At 45.0% G+C, this 22,250-nt stretch overlaps 2 protein-coding genes across 2 annotated transcripts in view; both read right to left on the bottom strand.

The window, feature by feature from the left end:
• Positions 1-22,250, bottom strand: part of MAPK11 (mitogen-activated protein kinase 11) — a 54,031-nt gene that overhangs the window by 9,238 nt on the left and 22,543 nt on the right. The window contains exons 3-5 of the mRNA XM_083182867.1: positions 21,375-21,433; positions 9,507-9,618; positions 7,128-7,157 (exon numbers count right to left, since the gene is read on the bottom strand). Coding sequence (XP_083038993.1) covers positions 7,128-7,157; positions 9,507-9,618; positions 21,375-21,433 — 201 coding nt within the window. The remainder of the gene's footprint in view (positions 1-7,127; positions 7,158-9,506; positions 9,619-21,374; positions 21,434-22,250) is intronic.
• On the bottom strand, positions 11,254-13,464 carry LOC146074585 (uncharacterized). The gene is made up of 2 exons (XM_083182868.1): positions 12,595-13,464; positions 11,254-12,079 (listed from the first exon to the last, which is right to left on the bottom strand). Exons 1-2 carry the CDS (start codon positions 13,229-13,231, stop codon positions 11,658-11,660), a joined length of 1,059 nt encoding a protein of 352 aa, XP_083038994.1. The 5' UTR covers positions 13,232-13,464; the 3' UTR covers positions 11,254-11,657.

Below are 22,250 nucleotides of genomic sequence, written 5' to 3'. Positions count from 1 at the left end.
TGCAGGTTTAGTATAAGTATTAGGTGGCCTAGGTATACCTATCCCTGTGATGTCAGATTTTACAAGTCGGTCCTTGAGATTGGGGCCCCTGCGGAAGGCCGCTAGGGGTCTTACAACTCTAAGACCAGGAAGATCAGGGTCCGTCTTCACAATGGGCCACAAAGCATTAGTAGCATGCTTAATAACTGGGCTAGCTACTGAAAAGGTACTCGCCCATGGTAAAATGGCTGCAGCATTTTTCTTTTTAGGAATAAACAGCTGAGATCTCGGCATCCTAAGGACCTGTTGTTTTTGCTTGAGCAGATTGCTCAAATCATAACCTCGAACTACAAATTTGTCAATGAGAGCATCCAATCTGGGTTCCACTTCGTTGGGATTACTGATGATTCTTTTGACCCTAATCATTTGGGAGAACGGGAGTCCCCGCTTGAGTGCTGGGGGATGATGGCTAGACGACATAAGGAACGTGTTGCGATCCACGTCCTTAAAAAACACATCAGTGCTAATGGTATTATTGCAAATAGTGACCGCAACATCCAAAAAATGGATGCTGGTGTCACTAAAAGCAGCCGTATATTTTATGGTCGATTCGCCATGATTGATGTCTACAAGCAATTTGGTTAACAATTCCTGTCCCCCTGTCCATAAAATGAAAATATCGTCTATATATCTAGTATATAGACGAAGATGGCAACTGATTGCCGGGTCATTGAGAAAAGTTATTTCCTCTTGTTTAAACATAAAAATGTTAGCAAATGACGGGGCCACCGCAGACCCCATCGCGCATCCTCTCTGCTGGAGGTAATACGCACCATCAAACAGGAAGTAATTCCTTTTAAGTGTTAGCCAGATCAATTGTAAGAACAGCTCATGGTCAAACAACATTGGGTCCAAGAATTGACCAATAAACAATTTGACAGCCTCCACACCACCATCATGAGGGATGGAGGTGTAGAGGCTGCACACATCCAGACACACCATTATGGTGTCATCTGGTACAGTACCCACATCCATGAGTAATTGCAAAAAACTGGACGTATCCTTAAGAAATGAAGGTTTTAACAATAGCAGGGGTTGTAAAATAAAGTCAAGCAGCTTTGCTACTGGCTGGTATAATGAATCCCTAGCTGCTATTATGGGTCGTCCCGGGGGAGTTTTGGCATTTTTATGAACTTTTGGTATAGAGTACAGTACAGGTACAACTGGCCATTCATTAAATATAGATTTAAACAGCTTGGATGAGATTTTATTATCAGCTACTGCACGTAAAAGAATGCCCTGAAGTTCCTTTTGATATGTACTGGTAGGGTTGGAATGAAGTTTCAAATAAACTGCACTATCTGCTAGCTGGCTATAAAGTTCTTTACGATAATCAGATATATCTTGCACGACAATGGCCCCGCCTTTGTCGGCGGGCCTGATCACTATGTCGTCATATTTGCCAAGCTGGCTGAGTGCCTGTGATTCACGAGGTGAAAGGTTTTTGCGATATTTGGCAGGAGCTGCCGCAAATTTATTCACAGAGTCATCCAACAATCTACCAAAAGTTCGAATGGCAGCGTTATTCGATACAGGGTCGAATGTAGATTTAGAGAAGCCTCTCAAGAATTTATCAAGTGGACCATCGGGAGGAGGGTTGTCTTTGGACTGGAAGTGCTCTTTGAGCCTTAATTTCCGTAACAGTTTATGGTGGTCACATTTCCAGTTAAAGGGGTCATGTAGGTTTGTAGGAACAAAAGTAAGTCCTTTGTTTAACACCTGTAATTCAATATCAGTCAACTCACGGTGGGAAAGATTAATCACAGCGGTCTCTTGTCTACACGCCTTGGAGGATTTCTTCTTATCTCGTCGATTCTGGCCCCCCCGACGGGTGGGCGGCGTCGATTTATGTCCCCAGATGTTGTGGGTGCCTGCCCTAAAGGGCCCGCATGCAAACTTGCTGCCTCATCAGAGTCAGACTAAGAAATCACTATCATTATTGGCGGCGATGGTTTCACGCTGTGTCCGACTACGTCTCCCCTTGGCTTGCCACGGGCGACGTCGTTTATTCTCATTGGACTGAGACTGGTTGGTTCCAGCCAACCATCCGTAAACACGATTGTCTTCATAGTCCGCATCCACCGTGCGTTGTTTATTTCTTTTGAATTTTAACAAATCATTTTTATATGAATTGCATTGTGTTTCCAGTTTGTCTAGCCATGACACATTAGCTGGATCATTCAGGGCAACATCATGTTCTTTCACAAAGTCTGCAATCTTGGCTTTGGTAGATTGAAGTTCCCTCCCGGATTCCTCAATCACCAGAATCATCAGATCCAGTGAACAACGGTTTAGTATGCCAATCCATTTTTGTACAAATTCTGGACTATACCTCCCAATTGTGGGAGTGTTCCTCACCCTAAATCCCCTGGGAATCCGTTTGGAACGGAAATAGTCTGACAAAGAAGTCCCGTGTAGTAAAAAGTCCGTCTCACGACGACGTAACCTGAACAGTTGTTGGTAAATCTCTTCAATTGAAAATTTAGGGTTATTGGTGGTGAACATGATGACACCACCAATAACCCTAAATTTTCAATTGAAGAGATTTACCAACAACTGTTCAGGTTACGTCGTCGTGAGACGGACTTTTTACTACACGGGACTTCTTTGTCAGACTATTTCCGTTCCAAACGGATTCCCAGGGGATTTAGGGTGAGGAACACTCCCACAATTGGGAGGTATAGTCCAGAATTTGTACAAAAATGGATTGGCATACTAAACCGTTGTTCACTGGATCTGATGATTCTGGTGATTGAGGAATCCGGGAGGGAACTTCAATCTACCAAAGCCAAGATTGCAGACTTTGTGAAAGAACATGATGTTGCCCTGAATGATCCAGCTAATGTGTCATGGCTAGACAAACTGGAAACACAATGCAATTCATATAAAAATGATTTGTTAAAATTCAAAAGAAATAAACAACGCACGGTGGATGCGGACTATGAAGACAATCGTGTTTACGGATGGTTGGCTGGAACCAACCAGTCTCAGTCCAATGAGAATAAACGACGTCGCCCGTGGCAAGCCAAGGGGAGACGTAGTCGGACACAGCGTGAAACCATCGCCGCCAATAATGATAGTGATTTCTTAGTCTCAGACTCTGATGAGGCAGCAAGTTTGCATGCGGGCCCTTTAGGGCAGGCACCCACAACATCTGGGGACATAAATCGACGCCGCCCACCCGTCGGGGGGGCCAGAATCGACGAGATAAGAAGAAATCCTCCAAGGCGTGTAGACAAGAGACCGCTGTGATTAATCTTTCCCACCGTGAGTTGACTGATATTGAATTACAGGTGTTAAACAAAGGACTTACTTTTGTTCCTACAAACCTACATGACCCCTTTAACTGGAAATGTGACCACCATAAACTGTTACGGAAATTAAGGCTCAAAGAGCACTTCCAGTCCAAAGACAACCCTCCTCCCGATGGTCCACTTGATAAATTCTTGAGAGGCTTCTCTAAATCTACATTCGACCCTGTATCGAATAACGCTGCCATTCGAACTTTTGGTAGATTGTTGGATGACTCTGTGAATAAATTTGCGGCAGCTCCTGCCAAATATCGCAAAAACCTTTCACCTCGTGAATCACAGGCACTCAGCCAGCTTGGCAAATATGACGACATAGTGATCAGGCCCGCCGACAAAGGCGGGGCCATTGTCGTGCAAGATATATCTGATTATCGTAAAGAACTTTATAGCCAGCTAGCAGATAGTGCAGTTTATTTGAAACTTCATTCCAACCCTACCAGTACATATCAAAAGGAACTTCAGGGCATTCTTTTACGTGCAGTAGCTGATAATAAAATCTCATCCAAGCTGTTTAAATCTATATTTAATGAATGGCCAGTTGTACCTGTACTGTACTCTATACCAAAAGTTCATAAAAATGCCAAAACTCCCCCGGGACGACCCATAATAGCAGCTAGGGATTCATTATACCAGCCAGTAGCAAAGCTGCTTGACTTTATTTTACAACCCCTGCTATTGTTAAAACCTTCATTTCTTAAGGATACGTCCAGTTTTTTGCAATTACTCATGGATGTGGGTACTGTACCAGATGACACCATAATGGTGTGTCTGGATGTGTGCAGCCTCTACACCTCCATCCCTCATGATGGTGGTGTGGAGGCTGTCAAATTGTTTATTGGTCAATTCTTGGACCCAATGTTGTTTGACCATGAGCTGTTCTTACAATTGATCTGGCTAACACTTAAAAGGAATTACTTCCTGTTTGATGGTGCGTATTACCTCCAGCAGAGAGGATGCGCGATGGGGTCTGCGGTGGCCCCGTCATTTGCTAACATTTTTATGTTTAAACAAGAGGAAATAACTTTTCTCAATGACCCGGCAATCAGTTGCCATCTTCGTCTATATACTAGATATATAGACGATATTTTCATTTTATGGACAGGGGGACAGGAATTGTTAACCAAATTGCTTGTAGACATCAATCATGGCGAATCGACCATAAAATATACGGCTGCTTTTAGTGACACCAGCATCCATTTTTTGGATGTTGCGGTCACTATTTGCAATAATACCATTAGCACTGATGTGTTTTTTAAGGACGTGGATCGCAACACGTTCCTTATGTCGTCTAGCCATCATCCCCCAGCACTCAAGCGGGGACTCCCGTTCTCCCAAATGATTAGGGTCAAAAGAATCATCAGTAATCCCAACGAAGTGGAACCCAGATTGGATGCTCTCATTGACAAATTTGTAGTTCGAGGTTATGATTTGAGCAATCTGCTCAAGCAAAAACAACAGGTCCTTAGGATGCCGAGATCTCAGCTGTTTATTCCTAAAAAGAAAAATGCTGCAGCCATTTTACCATGGGCGAGTACCTTTTCAGTAGCTAGCCCAGTTATTAAGCATGCTACTAATGCTTTGTGGCCCATTGTGAAGACGGACCCTGATCTTCCTGGTCTTAGAGTTGTAAGACCCCTAGCGGCCTTCCGCAGGGGCCCCAATCTCAAGGACCGACTTGTAAAATCTGACATCACAGGGATAGGTATACCTAGGCCACCTAATACTTATACTAAACCTGCAGGCTGTTACAGCTGTTTCTCATGTGAGACATGCAAACACATGATTGCATGTAAGAACTTTAAACATCCCCACACCAATAAAACTTATGACATTCGATCTGTCCTCACCTGCAGGACCACACATGTGGTCTATGCAATTGTCTGCCCGTGTGGTCTATACTACATTGGCCAGACAATAAGACAATTTCGTGATAGAATGGCGCTTCATCGGTCTGCCATAAACCTCTCTTTAAAAGGGAAGGATGTGGATCAGCCGGTGGCGCGCCATTTTAAATCTAAAGGTCATTCCATCACGGAGTTCAGGCATTTCATTATTGATCAGGTTGCAGATTCCATGCGGGGTGGCAACAGAGCCCTCAAGTTGTTGAAGAAAGAATCCGAATGGATCTTTCGGCTCAACACTATCTCACCCAAAGGATTAAATGAGAAGATAAACTGGAACAGTTTAATGTAATCTCTATTCATTTATTTATACAGGTGTATTTTCATCTCATGTTCATTATTATATTGCCTTTTCTTATATTGTGGTTTATTTGTGTGACTGTCTGGCGATCTGGCTCAGAACACAGTGGGTTACTGCTTTGTTCCCCTGTGCATGTGCGGGTCTCCGGCGGTCCCACAAGTGGATGGGTATCTTTTCATGTATTTCTATGTATTTTTCATGTATTTTTTTATGTATTTCCTTCATGTATTTATAGTTTTGTTTTTTGTCTGTTTCCCTAGACAGCCCCCAGTCTTTTTACTCCCCCGCTATTGGATGTCCTCTGTGCGGACGCTATCGTGGAGAGATCACCGGAGTTAGCTTCCGGGATCTGAGACGCAAGCTGGTAGTTGCCTAGCAACATTCCCCTGGCGTCCGTGACCGGAAGCACACAGTGACGACTTCCTGTCAGCGATTCCGGGACCGTGGCGCGGGACAGCGTGCTGGGAGGTTGTGAGTATAAAAATGTTTTGTGTTTATGTATGTGGTGCTGTAGGATTTGGGCTGAGGACGGGGCTAACACCTCGAAACGTCCCCAAACTAATACACTTTTACTTGCATCTTATAACCGTCTCCGGAGTGCCGTTTATTTACCCGCTGGGGTATGTTGGACTGCTATATATATATATATATATATATATATATATATATATCTATATCTATCTATATATATATATATATATATAGGCGAGGCAGCGCACCAATGAGCAATAGAGTAAAAATGTATTTAACTATAAAATCAAGCTCACATACATAAGATCAAAGCAATCTGCTAGCCAAACACAGAGTCCACGATCGCACCAGGCAGATGGAGGAGACCGGGGCGCGTCACAGCCGCCAATGAGTCTTCATTATGTATGGAGCTTGATTTTATAGTAAATACATTTTTACTCTATTGCTCATTGGTGCGCTTCCTCTCCTTCTTTAACATACCTTGGTGGGACGTCTGAGCCATGTTCGGGCTCTATGGAGAAAGCTGCAGACATATTGGCCTAAAGGACGCATGTGTATATCGTGGTGACTGTGCGTGGTTGGACTTCACATACATACATACACAAACACACACACACACACAGAGTGTCCGTGTGGCTCGGAAACGCTGTCAAAGTGTAAAACATCTAGCTTTTTATGCATTTGCTGTGAGCTGTCTTACTAGTACTAGGATAATCCTACTGCTGCATTTATGTGATACCCATCCCACACTAAGGGCCTGATTCAGACCTGTTTGCTAGGATGCGTATACACAGAGCCTAGCAAACAGGTAAATGCTGCCCTGCAGAATGAATGCCCCCCTTTCCCAGACTGAACGGTTCAGTGAGTGTGAAACTCTTCAAAACCATTCGCTCCCGGGGTTTGAGCATACGCCAACCCCAGACATTGGGGATGAGGACTGATGCGGACCCTAACAAACAGGTCTGATTAGGCCCATAGCAATCTGGTTCATAATACACTAAACTAGCACAATTGCTGGTGCTGCCACAGCTGAAGACCTGACAAACTGTGGGCAATGCAAAAAATTTAGGTCTCCTTTAATGACAATCAAAAATGGTTCCTTACCCTGTGGATGATCCCTGCTGAATGGATATACTGTGGAAGAGAAATGTAACTTTAGTAAACAAACCGAGCTTACACTATATCACCCAGCCATACAAGTCAGACATGAATGGAAAATACAGACACTGTAGAAATGAAGTGGTCATATTCAGCTATAACAGTTTTATTTAAACAATATAAAGTCTCACATTATTTTTCCACCTACATTAAGTGACAAAGCATTGTTCAACTGTTTAAAACCCTGGTGACTTCATTCATACATACATACATAGTAAAAGTAACAGGAATAATCACTGCACTGGCTGTAATATCTGGCTGGTAGGAGGCAAATTAAATCATAAAGGGCCAGATGTAAGGTGTTGCAAGTCCGGCGGCTGGCCAAAATTTGGATTTTTTTTAAAGGGGCAGTCATTTACATAAAATATGGCTTGTAAATTGCCTCTTTCAAACTACCGTATATACTCGAGTATAAGTCGACCCGAATATAAGCCGAGGCACCTAATTTTACCACAAAAAACTGGGAAAAAACTTATTGACTCGAGTATAAGCCTAGGGTGGGAAATGCCGCAGCTACTGGTAAATTTATTTGACACATCAGTAGGTTAAATGTTTCTGAATATTTATTTCACAGAAACACAGTAAATAAGCTAGCTCTTTCAGTGGAAAAGAGGGTCAACCAAAATAATTGGAGATTTATTAAGCTTGGTGTAGTGATAATGTGGCTGGTACTTTATCACCAACCAATCAGCTCCTAACGCTCATATTTCAAACCCAGCCTGTAACTTGGCAGTTAGTAGCTGATTGGCTGGTGAAAAATTACCAGCCACCAGTGGCGTAACTATCGTCCCGCAGCCCCCGCGGTGGCGGGGAGGCGCTGAGCGGGTGTGGGCGCATGGGGGGCTGCGGGACATTACTCGCTGCCTTCTGCCGCCAGCGCCTGGTCCCAGCTCTCCCGAGTCCCGGCTACTGCAGCGCTGCTAATACATATAGTGACACTCGGAAAATGGCTGCCCCTATACTGCAGACAGTTTTTCGTCTGCTTTTTGTAGGCAGCCATTTTCCAAGTGTCACTTTTGATTAGCAGCAGTAGACGGGAGAGCGGGGACCAGGCGCAGATGCGACAGGAGGTAACATCTCATCCACCCCTCACCCCGGCTCCTCTCCGCACACCCCGGCTCCCCTCCACCGCACCCCGGCTCCCCTCAACTGGGTAAGGTAACGACCGCATTGGGGGGGGGGGGGGGGGTGTTTGTTGTTAAAACTAGCGGAGGCGCCCCCCTGCATTTTCGGCAGGGGAAGCAGAATTAGTAGTTACGCCACTGCCAGCCACCTTTTCAGTTCGCTGGGCTTTATAAATCTGCCCCTGTGGACAGTCTGCTATATTTTATTTTCTTGGACACAATTTTTTATTTAAAATAAACTTACTTTTTTAAATATACCCCTGCACTTAAGGTAAGGAAGGTGGCTGGCTGCACTTGCACACTTCACGGAGTCACGAGCAACAAATCTCAGACTCCGCAAAGGCCCATGGGAAGAGCTGCTCTGTCTGGGCATGCTCAGCAGCACTCCTTAAGGACCGGCAGCCATCTTTGACAGTGGCAGCCAGCCTCCTCGCATCCACTGTAAGTACAGGCTGGACGCTGCACAGAATAAATATGATAGTGTGGTACTGTATTGCGCGGTCAGCTCAATATGCAAACTGGATTACAAGCACAGTGTGCAGACTGCAGATACGTGCCGCGCGCTGTGCGGCCAGTCTTCACACTGTGCTTGTAATCCGGTTTGCCGTAGCTACAGTATGTGAGCTCTGCCAGCGGTCGGCCGCATCGTCATTCCAGCATATGTATTCTGCACAGCGTCCAGCCGCCTGTCCCTCTGCATGTACCCGCTCCAGCGTTACACCAGCATATTTATTATGTGCAGCGTCCTGCCGCCTGTCCCTCTGAAGGTACCTGCTCCCTCGCTGCAGAGGCTCAGCATATGTCTGAGCTGACCGCGCAATACCACAGCCTGTTTTCTGCCTTAACCCACCACTATCTGTGACCCTCAGCCAGCCCCTAGGCATTCCAGATGCCCCAGGCAAATGCCTGCCCAGACCCACACTAGAGTATAAGCCGAGTAGGGCTTTTTCAGCCAAAAAAAAGGGCTGAAAAACTCGGCTTATACGGTAATAAAAACAAAACATTTAGTTCCACAGGCATCCCCCACACAGACGTGGACTAACATTACATCTGACCCAAGAGGCATAATTTTGATGTACAGTACTAGTGGAAGGTCTGTCAATTCCGAAACAGTACAACATCCCAGAAAAGGGAGACTAGAAGAGTAAAACTCTAGCCATTCAAAACAGAGGACACAGAAACATGACCCATAACTTATTACCTTGAGGCCACGAAGTAACTGATAAATAAGGAACTGAATGTGGTCATCTGTCAACTTTTGACACTTTACGATGTTATTTAGGTCTGCTCCCATAAGATTTGTTACTAGATACCTAAAAGAATAAAATAAAAAAAAGAATTACTTATGAAAATACAATAAAATTGCATTAAATTATATAGTAGCAACAAGACGAAAAGCCAATACTGTTGCAGAGCACAACTGTGCACCTATGAGCGGCCATGCTGCCGCTGTGAAACTAAACAAGTAACGTACCTTTACATTTTAAACATTTAAATAGCTGATCAGTTGATTTTATGCTACTAACCAGTCTGTGCATGTATTCACTATGTAATTAGAATGTAAGCTTTTTGGGATAAATGACTCGTCCGTACAGCATTGACTACAGTTTGAAGTTGCTATTAGGCCCAGAGTATAGATCATGTATGCAGTAAGGCATGCATTCCCAACCTCTTAACTCAAAGCACAGTCCAGGTTTTAGTGATATTGCTGCTTGGGCACAGATAACTTAATTCAATGGTTCTCAACCTCGGTCCTCAAGTACCCCCAACATTTCAGGTTTTCTAGGTCACCCAGCACAGGTGCACTCATTGCTCATGAACACATTTTAAAAGATCCACAGGTGGACCTAATTATTTCACTTGTGATTCTGTGTGGACCGAGGTTGAGAACCACTGAGATAATTAGTAGCTTAGTTACTTTGATTTAACCGTCTGTTCTCAAGCCCGGATATTACTAAAGGCCCATAGACACATGGCTATTTTTGCCTGTTTTGTAAGCGATCTGTCTAGATCACTTATACCCCTTTTCCACTTGCAGTCCCGGGTCAGACCCGGGAATGTGTACCAGGATGCTTCCCGGGACACTACCCGGGAATGTACCCTTTCACACTGCATTCAGACCCGGGATCGACCCGGGACAGCCCCATTCATACTGATTCATACTGATCCCGGGAAATCACTGCAAATACCATATGAAATGGTCATTTTAACTAAAAAAAAAAGTGATGACAAGGGTGTTTAAAATTATAATTTTTTTATTTGGTTTAGCACCTTTGGATTATAGGTGCAATTTTTATTTGCCTTTCATTTTGCCTTTGTATAGACACTACAATAAAACAATAAAGAAACCCTCCTCCACCCGTACCACCCCCATCCCAACCGCCCCCGTCCCAATCCCCCCATACCAACCCCCCGTCCAAACCGCCCCCATCCCAACCTCCCTCGTCCCAACCCCCCCATCCCAAACAAGAATTGCTTGCAGTTTAGCATTTCAAGCTAACCGAATGCACAACCAGTTGTGCATTAACACTTTAGTCAGGCATGTCCGACGTTGGCCCTCCAGGTGTTTTGAGGCCGCACATCCCAGTATGCTTTGCAATAGTTTTTGCATTCTCTAATAGCAACACTGTGGCGGAGCATGCTGGGATGTGTGGTTTCGGAGCGTCTGGAGGGCCAACGTTGGACATGCCTGCTTTAAGTGCAAAACAATGAACTACAGGTACATAAACGCATGCCCTCCAACATGGCCCATTCCATTAGGTACAAAATGCTCTGTTTCTGGACTTTCCTGCAAGTGGCAGTTGCAGAGTTGGAGCTGCAGCACAATCCAATGTTCAAAAAGGGGAGCCACACCTAATGCCACTCCAAACATCACTGTCCTGGACTCACTGACAGTTGATGTGACCCCCCTCTTTGAATTGTGGACTATGCCGGAGTCCAACCTCTGTAACTGCCACTGGCAGGGAAGTCCAGGAGCAGAACATTTTGTACCTAATGGAGTGGGTCATGTTGGAGGGTATGTAAACACTGAGGTAAACTAGTGCCGAGGCACTTTAAGTGCAACACAAAATGTACTAGTAGTGCATAAACACTGAGGTAAACTAGTGCCGAGGCACTTTAAGTGCAACACAAAATGTACTAGTAGTGCATAAACACTGAGGTAAACTAGTGCCGAGGCACTTTAAGTGCAACACAAAATGTACTAGTAGTGCATAAACAACGAGGTAAACTAGTGCCGAGGCACTTTAAGTGCAAAACAATGAACTACAGGTACATAAACACTGAGGTAAACTAGTGCCGAGGCACTTTAAGTGCAAAACAAACAAAAAAAATTAAGTATGTGCCTATAGCTTTAAGACAAATTGCGAAAAACTGAAAACTCTGAGGTTTGCTCATTTGCAGCATTGCTTGAACCAAAGTATGGTCCATGATGATATGTGGAATAACCCGGTTCAGGGTATTGTGAGCTGTGGTGTTGGCTTGGAGCTTTTGGATTATTGAACAAACGTTCCAGGAACGCCATGTTCATTTGCTGCAATTCCCTATGACGCTCAAGAGCCTCTCTATTCATGCGTTCCTGCATTGACAGGATTTTAGAAAGAAATGAGTCCTGCATTTCACGCTCGGCCTCTAAAAATTTGTCGATCCTTGCATTCTCCTGTGTGGACATAGCATTGTCCATTTCTCGGAGCTCTTCAACAAGGGCACTTGTCATGGCTCTAGCTGCTTGCCCCGCTTTGTTCATTTTCTTCGTTCTAGGTGGAACGTTGTAAACTGTAAAGATAAGATATAAATTGAAAATGACCATACATAAAAATAGCAGCTTTGGCAAACTATTTAATCAGTGGCGTAACTAGAAACATGTGGGCCCCATAGCAAAAGTTTATAAGGGCCCCTTTTTCTCACCTAATGCTAAAAAATGCATAAAGCATATAATAATTTGACAGGCAAAATGGGCCCCTCTCAGCTCTGGGCCCCATAGCAGCTGCACCCCCTGCACCCATGGTAGTTACGCCCTTGTACACACTGCGACATCACTGCAGGTTATACTTTGATAACTGTATATTATGTCACCCCCCCCCCCCCCCTTCCCACAGCCTACAAGTCCCATCATGCCTTGCCACAGTTTTGCTATTAGGCAATGCTTAAACTGTGCCAAGGCATACTGGGATATGTAGTTCCACAACTGCTGGAGGACCACTATGCTGTGCATAACCCTATGCTCCACCTCCACCCCACCCCCAACCTAACCCTATAGTGTGCTATGTGTCTTTAAAAAATAAACTTACTGTTTCTCTGCAAAGTTGGGGAGACGGCACTTTGTGGAAACCCACTGTCAGTGGTCGCAGCTTCCACGACCTCTTCAACGGTGACGGATATGCTGCCATCAGGGCTGGGCAGGTGGGTGGATGTTTCATGCTCACTACAATCAGGTGTGTCCTCAATTAGCAGGGGTGATGAGTGGCAGACTTCACTTGTCTGTGTATCTTCAGGGCCTTGGCTGCTTTCTGCAGCAATGTACTGTGAACTTGAAGACAGACTCACAGGATTGCAGAGAGCTGTGTGCCCGAAGACGGTTGCGCAGATGTCATAATATTCCCACTCGATGCGGCCAGCCCCACTCTTTTTACGGTTGTTGTCATGCACCTTCATGAACTTCTTTCTCAGGGTCTTCAGTTTATTGACAACTTGCTGTTGTGTCCGGATCATGCCTCTGGCTTCAAGCAGCTTTGATATGTTTTTATAAACCACGGCATCTTTGACTGTGCCAGTAATTTGGCGTTTTATCTCCTCCTCGCCCCTTATGCTCAGGAGCTCTCTCACTTCCTGGTCCGTCCAGTTTGCCATGATGCCCGTCTGCTCCGATCTGCACATGTCCAGGGCTTCTCTTCCGCTTTCCAGTGCGATTACAGATGACATCAGCATTGTGAGCCCAAACAAAGCTCCAATCAGCAGCTTTTTTAAAGTCCCGTGTACCCGATCCCGGGTACGGGACCATTCACACTGGCCGCATCCCGTGTCGATTCCGGATCCTACCCAGGTCAGGACCTGGGTAGAGATCCCGGAATGCTGAACACGGGATATCCCTCAAAGACCCTTTCACACTGCACTAAATCCCGGGTTGATGCGCGTTCATGTGCAAAAACCCGGGATATTTTTGCAAGTGGAAAAGGGGTATTAGAGATGAAGCACAAATCACTCCGTGTGTACATCCCATAGCGATGGCAATGCGTGGTCCCGCAGCACCATCGCCCTCTCAGAAGACCCGGAAGATCACAGAAAACAAGTGTGGTGGATGACAGAAGAATTACTTTCCTGGTGAAAAAAATCAAGAGAAGACTTCACAAGAGTAAATATAGAGGGTTCACCACAAGATGTAAACCATTGGTGAGCCTCAAACAGGAAGACCATAATACAGTTTGCCAAACAATATCTAAAAAGGCCTTTACAGTTCTGAAACATCCGATGGACAGATGAGACAAAGATCAATTTGTACCAGAGTAATGGGAAGAGAAGAGTATGGAGAAGGAAAGGAACTGCTTCATGATCCAAAATATACTGCCTCATCAGTGAAGCATGGTTGTGGTAGTGTCATGGCGTGGGCATGTATGGTTGCCAATAGAACTGTTTTTTTATTTATGGATAATGTGACTGCTGAGAAAAGCAGGATGAATTCTGAAGAGTTTCGGGCAATATTATCTGCTTATATTCAGTCAAATGCCTCAGAACTCATTGTACGGCATTTCACAGTGCAGATGGACAATGACCCGAAGCACACTGCAAAAGCAATCAAAGAGTTTAAGGCAAATTAGTGGAATGTTACGCAATGGCCAAGTCAAATCACCTGACCTGAATCTGATTGAGCATACATTTCACTTCAAGGCAAAACTGAAGGGAAAATTCCCCAAGAACAAGCAGGAACTGAAGAAGACATTTGCAGTAGAGGCCTGGCAGAGCATCACCAGGGATGAAACCCACCATCTGGGGAGGTCAATGCGTTCCAGACTTCAGGCTGTAATTGACTGCAAAGTATTTGCAACAAAGTATAAAAAGCGAAAGTTTGATTTAGGATTGTTTCGTTTGTCCCATTACTTCTGGTCCCTTAAAAAGTGGGAGGCACATCTAGAAACTGTTGTAATTCCTACACCATTCACCTCATTTGGATGCAAATACCCTCAAATTAAAGCTGAAAGTCTGCAGTTAAGGCACATCTTGTTTGGTTAATTTCAAATCCATTGGCAGCATTGTAGAGGCACTAAATGATGGGAGGAGTCTGAAATAACAGACATTTCAACAGATTTTTCAGACTCCTTGAATCACTGAGATTAGAAAAATCATCAGCCTGATGGTCAACAACATGGAGTCGTGACCCCATGCTGAGAAGGTCAGACCTCACAGTTTGAGAACCGCTGCACTACATCAACAAAGACCATTTTAGAAGATAGATATGGGTGTGCGGTCTAGCTTTGAAATACACATTTGGTATCATTTCGAAAAAATTAATGCATAATAAACACATTAATTAAAAATAATGGACTCTAGCACCTGTACTACAAATGTTTGTTTAAATAAATATTTTGATTCAGTAACTGGACACACACAAATCCAAAGTATGGTGCAAAAGTTTTATGCTGCAAATACACTTGTGAAATATTGCATGCAATCATTCGATTTCGACCACATCTGGCCAATAAATCAAATGATTGTATGCACAAAACATGTACCATTTGACGCGATGTGCGGGCACACCGGTCGAATATCGGGTCTCAAGATCTTAGGTGTTGCACATATTTGTCGAATTGCAGGAGCAATCGCATGTGGCTTTTAACCACATGCGATGCTCGAATGCAATCCGCTGGTGGGGGGAGGAGGGAACGCTTTTTCAGCGGCGTGGGTATGGGGAGAGGGGGGTCGGAGGGACCGCTGGCGGTGTGGGAGACGGTGGGCAGAGGGCGGCGTTGTAGCTGTAGCGCTAGCGGGGGTCAGTCAGCGGTGGCAGCAGAAGTGTTTAAAACACTGGGTGTAAACAATTCTGCCACAACCGCTGACTGACCCCCGCCGTCCGCTAGCGCTACTTCTTCCGCTACATAACGCCGCCCTCTGCCAGCAACAGATGTGCCATTTCAAGATGGCATGCGACATCGGGTGCTGCAAAGGGGGCACTTTAGCACCGCAAGATGCGATCGATTTTGATGAACATCGCACTGCGATCGCAAATGTATGGGCAGCATTAGGCAGGTGTTGAAAAAAATGCTGCAAAAGAATGGTGTGTACACAGTGAGATTCCTTTGCTATTAAGGCCCCCATACACTATACGATTTGGGCACGATTTCACCCGATTCGGATGAATCGGGCCATGAAATCGGCCCAAATCGCATGGTTTGACAGCCCCCCCGATCCGATGCGCGGTCCCGTGCGCATCGGATCGGAGTCGGGCAGTCGGACCGGCTGCACATAAGATTTCCTAAATCTTATGTGCAGCCTCCGGGCGGGGGACGCCAGAGCCAGGCAGGGGGAGAGCGGGCAGCGTCAGCGGTGACAGACGCTGGGGAGGGCGATGCTGGAGAGCCGGGCTGGGGACTCAGGCAGCAGCGGGCGGGGGTGGACGCCGGTGAACGGAGCTGGCCGGGCGCAGCATGACCGGGGACGGGGAGAACGCTGCAAGAAAAAAAAAACCCATTACAAATGAATTGGAAGCCAGTGATTGGCTGAGAGAGCTCTCTCAGCCAATCAGCAATTGGCTGAGAGAGCTCTCAGCCAATCACTGGCTTCCAATTCATTTGTAATGTTTTTTTTTTTTTTTTCTTGCAGCGTTCTCCCCGTCCCCGGTCATGCTGCGCCCGGTCAGCTCCGTTCACCGGCGTCCACCCCCGCCCGCTGCTGCCTGTGTCCCCAGCCCGGCTCTCCAGCGCCCGCTGCCTATTTGACAGCTACAATGCCCGGCTCCCCCCCTGTTGCTCCCCAGTGTCCCTCACCCCGCTCTCCCCCTGCAGCTCCCCGGGAGTTTTATATGATAAATCGCATGGCGATTTATCATATGCACAACTTGGCACATCAAGTGCCTTATCATGATGGAAACCTCCCGGGGAGCTGCCGGGGAAATCGGGTCCGACTTGTCCCTAGGACAAGTCGGGCTAATGTATGGGGGGCCTTAGACTAAGATCTGATTGCTAACTCATGTGCTATTTACATTCACTTCATACTATCTACATTCAATTTGCACTATATAGTCATTGCTGCACTGTCTAATTGGCTTTTCGATTTCAGCTTAACGGAAGTGTGCACGAATTGGGATCAAAAGCTTAAAAACCATGTTCGATCTCCATTCGATTTCTGTGAGATACCGATTTGATTTTGACTAGTCAAAATTGAATTGTAAATTGCACAGCGTGAACACACCATAAGAAAGCTTTTAAAATAAAATAGAAGTGTTCATTGTATTTTTTTATTGATAAAATTACAAAGTGAACAGAAATCTAAATCACATTAATATTTGGTGTATATTTGCACAAAGTCAGGGATAGTCTGGTGTATAATTAAACAGTCGGTACTCTTTACCTAGAACGGCGCCCATCGCGGTGATCGCGACATCGCGGGCAGCACATAAACGGCCGCGACGCGATGCCCGCGATCACCGCGATTTTCCCATAGGGAACAATGTTAAAAAGCCTAATTGACCGCGATTTTGCATTCAATGCCTCAATGCCCGCGATTTTCCCATAGGAATCAATGTTAAATGGGCTACAGAGCCCAAATAGCCCCAATTAACCCTTAAATGTCCCCCAAATTTTTGTACGCCACCCCACGATCCACGCCAACCCGAAGCGTGGCGAGCGCAGCGAGCCCGCGAGGGGCGGCGGTACGCGTCCTCCGACCTTTTCATGCCCTACTATCCACGTCGGCGTGGAGTTGAGAATAGAATAGTGTGGCGAGCGCAGCGAGCCACCGAGCCCGAAGCGTGGCGAGCGCAGCGAGCCCCGCGAGGGGACGCGGATACCTTCACAGTTATACGCGTCCCCTCGCGGACTTCACAGGTGTCCGTGGCGACGCGGACACCTGTGAAGCCCGCGAAGGGACGCGTTTACCTGTGAAGGTATCCGCGTGCGCTCGCCACGCTTCGGGCTCGGTGGCTCGCTGCGCTCGCCACACTATTCTATTCTCAACTCCACGCCGACGTGGATAGTAGGGCATGAAAAGGTCGGAGGACGCGTACCGCCGCCCCTCGCGGGCTCGCTGCGCTCGCCACGCTTCGGGTTGGCGTGGATCGTGGGGTGGCGTACAAAAATTGGGGGGACATTTAAGGGTTAATTGGGGCTATTTGGGCTCTGTAGCCCATTTAACATTGATTCCTATGGGAAAATCGCGGGCATTGAGGCATTTTACAGTAAAATCGCGGTCAATCAGGCTTTTTAACATTGTTCCCTATGGGAAAATCGCGGTAATCGCGGGTACCCGATTTTGATGTACCCGCGATTTACCCGCGATGCCCGCGATTACCGCGATTTTTTACCCCCGACGCCCGCGATTCTGATCGCGGGCGCCGTTCTAGGTAAAGAGTACCAAACAGTCATATCAAATAGATGATAAATGATCATTATTTTCATATGTAGGATGAAACAGTTCTGAACTTAAACAGAAACAGCTGTGTAGACTTGAATGTGGTTAAAATCAAATTGCTACAAAAAAGGTGAGGTTTTTAAATCATTATTTTGCAACAATTTCTTGAAGAACGTGGTAGAAAAATATGCCTATAAAGACTTCAGTTACTTTGGGTTTCTTATTCAACTGTAAATGTTACTCAGCATCTCATAAAGTATAGGGACAAACTGTTTCTGTGCACTTCGAACTATAGTAATGAAACAAAGCTGTGGGTGTACACAGCATCTAGATTTACCCATAGCATCATAGTTTTTTTTTATAGATAGACAACACCCATTAGAAAATACAAAAGCTAGTTTTGTATTTGTCACCAACAACATTTAAGCCCTTTGTAGTGAAGTGGCTCTAGGTTACTGTTCGCCTATATCCACCCAGCATGACTCTGCCCCACCCATAAACCAGACTAGCATTGCTCATTTCGGAACATTTCATCAGGCATTTAATAGAAGTTATATATGGAATTTTTATGTACACATTAAAAATCGCTCTTAAGAAATCCAGTCAATGCGGTTTCTTCTCTTTACTATGTAGCGGATATGGGTAAAAAGATGGGACAATCTTCTGGTTGTAAAGGTGGTGTCTACTTTCCATAATAAAGAAAGCGGAGTTGTGTTTTAGAACCATTTTATCCTTTAGTTTAGATATTTACAGTGCCGGTAACACACAACCCTTAAATACTGACGTGGAAACACTACCTTCAGTAACATCCTTTTTATGATATTTCCTATAATGGTTAAATTGGGGCAACCAAAAAAGATAGATAAAAAGGTTCCATGGGGACACAAAAGGAATAAACTGAGGAGTATATTCTCGCTCATCACTTGGAAGAAACAAAATAAACAAGTTACCAGAAGCGAATTTAAAAATAAAAGAAACACAGATGCCATGGGCAAAATGGAATTAGTAGATTTTCTCTTGATCTTTCTAAAGGCCCCATACACTGGGTGATTCAGGTGCTATTTGCCATAATCACAGGAAAAGAGCCCAAACAATCACAGGAAAAGAGCCCAAATTGCAGGTGAATGGGGGGTATTCAATGCTGTGGGCAAGCGGCAACAGCGAGCAGAGCTTTCTGCTCGCTGTCACCACTCACCCTGTCAGTATTCAACACAGCCCTCTCATACGCCAATTCCACCTCGCTCCATTTTTTGAGCGAGGGGGAATTGGCGTATGCGGCTCCTGAACCAGCGAGACTCGCAGCTAAATAAAGTGAGTTTTCTGCATTAGCCGTGGGTCTCGCTGTTTTGGGGAATTCTCGCTGTCCTGTGACGGCGAGGATTTCCCCAGAACATTGAATAGAGCGAGCGGCCGGCGCGGGGTTAAACAGCGAGGATCGCTGGTTTTCTGCAATCCTCGCTGTTTAACCCCCTCGCCGGCCACATTGAATACCTGCCAATGACTGAGGGTCCCATTCGATGCCCAGTCCCATGCACATTCCACCGGACCCTCCAAGTCACCCCAGCAGAAGCAATTTGCAGGATTGCTTCCAGGCAGGCTTGGCAGGAATTGCAGGGGCATGCTGCAGTCCATGGTCCCACCTTAAACCATTTTTATTATGTGTTCCAGCGGTTTTGAAGTGCACAGCAACTTAAGGACCGGTTTCATTCCTGTGGCTTATTATGGCTGTCCTCAAGTGTAACAATTATTGCCTTGTTTTACCAACCATTACTGAACTCATTACTGAACAAGGGAGTTAACTACTGTACTTGAAATAACCTTCAAAACTATCTGCACAGCATACCGGAGACATGCTCACGGCTGGTTTCCAGCTTCTCTGCCAATTCTGTTGCGTAGTGGTGCTGGACTGTGCTTACAGTGAAGACTTCTCCAGTATCCTCAGTGACCACCTGCAGTGGTGGTCAGCTCCCTTCTGGTGGGCTTTGGTGGACACCTGTGCATTTCCAGGCAGCCACTTACCCCATGTAGGAACGCATATCACTCTGCTAGAACAAACTCGCCAAATGTGTGGTCACATCTGGTGCCAAATTCAAATCTCCTCTGTGCCAGAGTATTCGGGTTCACACCTTTATTCCAGAATCCATTCATACCAAAATTCCTATTGTAGTTTCTAGTGCTTGATCCAGTTAAACCGACTAGTCTCCCTGATTCTCCCATGGTACCGTTTCTAAGTAACTTTCTGGTTCTGATCTTAGTTATTCCACTGATCTAATTCTGCTCCTAGTGACTTCTTGGTATTTGCTTTGGTTATTGCTAAACCTAATTCTGCTCACTCCCTGGTAACGTACAGTCTGGGTCTGACCAACATGTGCAGACTTTGCTCTAGGCTTGCCCCACAAAAGACTTGCATCCTGGAGTTGTGACACAGTATACTCTAGCCCAATATGGATGTGGCAAGTAATTCTTCAAAGGAATTCCTGAAAAACAGGACAAGCCATGCATGGGCCTCCTCATATGAGAAAGGAATGATATTCTAAAGCAGGGGTCCTCAAACTATTTTGCTCTGGGACCCCATCAGACAATAAAACTAATTATAGGACCCCAGCAAGTTACTGCAGAAGGTCATCACATCACATGTGCAGTCAGCAGACAGCAGATACATAGCAGCATTGTGAAGGCACAAAATGTTGTAAGGAGTCTAAAATAACAGAAACTTCAGATTTTTCCGACTCCTTGGATCACTGACTGAGATTAGAAAAGTCATCAGCCTGATGGTCAGCAACATGGAGTCGCGACCCCATACTGAGTTGGTCGGGACCCACTTTGGGGTTCAGGACCCATAGGTTGAGAACCTCTGTTCTAAAGCAAATTTCCTCTATACCTTTTTAAAGGTTTTAGATGAATCTGGGTGGATGGAGTCTGCTGCTTATGTCCAATCTAGAAGTCGACATGGACATTTTAGGACTCCTTGCTTAATTAAATTAATTGATGCTACCTTTTGGCATGGGTTTTCAGAACTAATTACGGACGATCTGGCATCTAGGGAGCTGCCTTCATGCATGGATGAGTTAATATCCCTCTGCATTAAAGTAGGATCGTTGCAACAGAGAAAGACTCAAAAAAAAATAAAAAGAAAGGAGTGGAGGGAACAATCCTATAGCTCTAATTCCAAGCAGGGGATTCACATCCAGTGTTAACATGCACTTTAGCCTAAACAGCATCCGCTTTGGTCATGGTTGGATATTAAATGTGTATATGTATATATATGTACAATGCACAAAGGGTACATTAGCTACACATTACATTTTAATGCCTGCCACATACAGTATGCTTTTTTGAGCTAAAGATGTGACCAGGAAAGAAAACACTGCTATTCATCTACATATATATACGGTGAGAACCTGTGCTGTTTTTTCACGATCCTTCTAGCAATGTTTAAGGAGCTTTCTTTCCGGTTTCCCAACTCTTCATTTATACCACAGCACAATATACAGATGAAGCCAATACTTACACTTCATTAAAGGTTTCAACTGAAGTAGATGGGGTAAATACATCCAGCAGACCTATTACCTGCAAAAAAAAAAAAAAAAAAAAGTTTTTTTTTTTTAATACACATTCCTTATGTGCAAAGTGATATTCTTACTTTGAGTGTTAAACATTTTAGCTTATATCATAGTTGACGTACGATTGTATGTTAAATCTGACCAGTTACTATGGTAAAAAACAAAACCACTGCATTCACCAGCGCTACCTAATGTCTAACAAGTCACTAACGAGTCTTCTACCCACTTAAAAATCCTACAGCAGCAGGCCCCCGGGTCTATTGTTTGTTATATACCATAAAATATTGCCTGACATTTGTACCAGAATGACTATTTTAGCAACTCCTTTTCGTAATCACTCTATTCCCTTTCGTGAAATAGGGTATACGTGTGTGTGTACTTCACCTTTTGTCCTACTCACAAAGGCCCAGATTCTCTAAGCTTCAAAAGTGATAAAATGGAGAGTGATAAACAGCCAGCCAATCAGCTCCTACCTGCCATGTCACAGCCTGTGTTTAAAAACGTCAGACAGGAGCTTGTGACATGTCAGGTAGGAGCTGATTGGATGGTTGTTTATCACTTTTGAAGTTTAGAGAATCTGGCCCCATAATGTCTATTTATGCAGACACACACACACACACACACACACACACACACACACACACAAACAATTATTTAATGGATATACTACAACTGTTTATTGATTCTAGTTTAGTTATTCACCCTACAATTTCTTCTTCTTCATTCCCTGATAAAACAGAAATCTTTTCTGTCCATTCGCTCACACATTTTAACAAATTAATTTTATTTTGTTCATATTTACTTAGGTTGCTTCTGTTCCCCCA

Source organism: Crinia signifera, chromosome 4, assembly GCF_055691185.1.
Source record: "Crinia signifera chromosome 4, ASM5569118v1, whole genome shotgun sequence".
NCBI lineage: Eukaryota > Metazoa > Chordata > Amphibia > Anura > Myobatrachidae > Crinia > Crinia signifera.
This window is presented reverse-complemented; position numbering and strand designations above follow the sequence as displayed.

What these genes read in the sequence shown, in the direction of transcription:
- LOC146074585 (XM_083182868.1), bottom strand. Translation starts at nt 13,231, where the DNA reads ATGCTGATGTCATCTGTAATCGCACTGGAAAGCGGAAGAGAAGCCCTG. An exon ending in CCCAACTTTGCAGAGAAACA is followed by an intron (nt 12,080 to 12,594) that starts GTAAGTTTATTT and finishes TTATCTTTACAG; the next exon opens with TTTACAACGTTCCACCTAGA.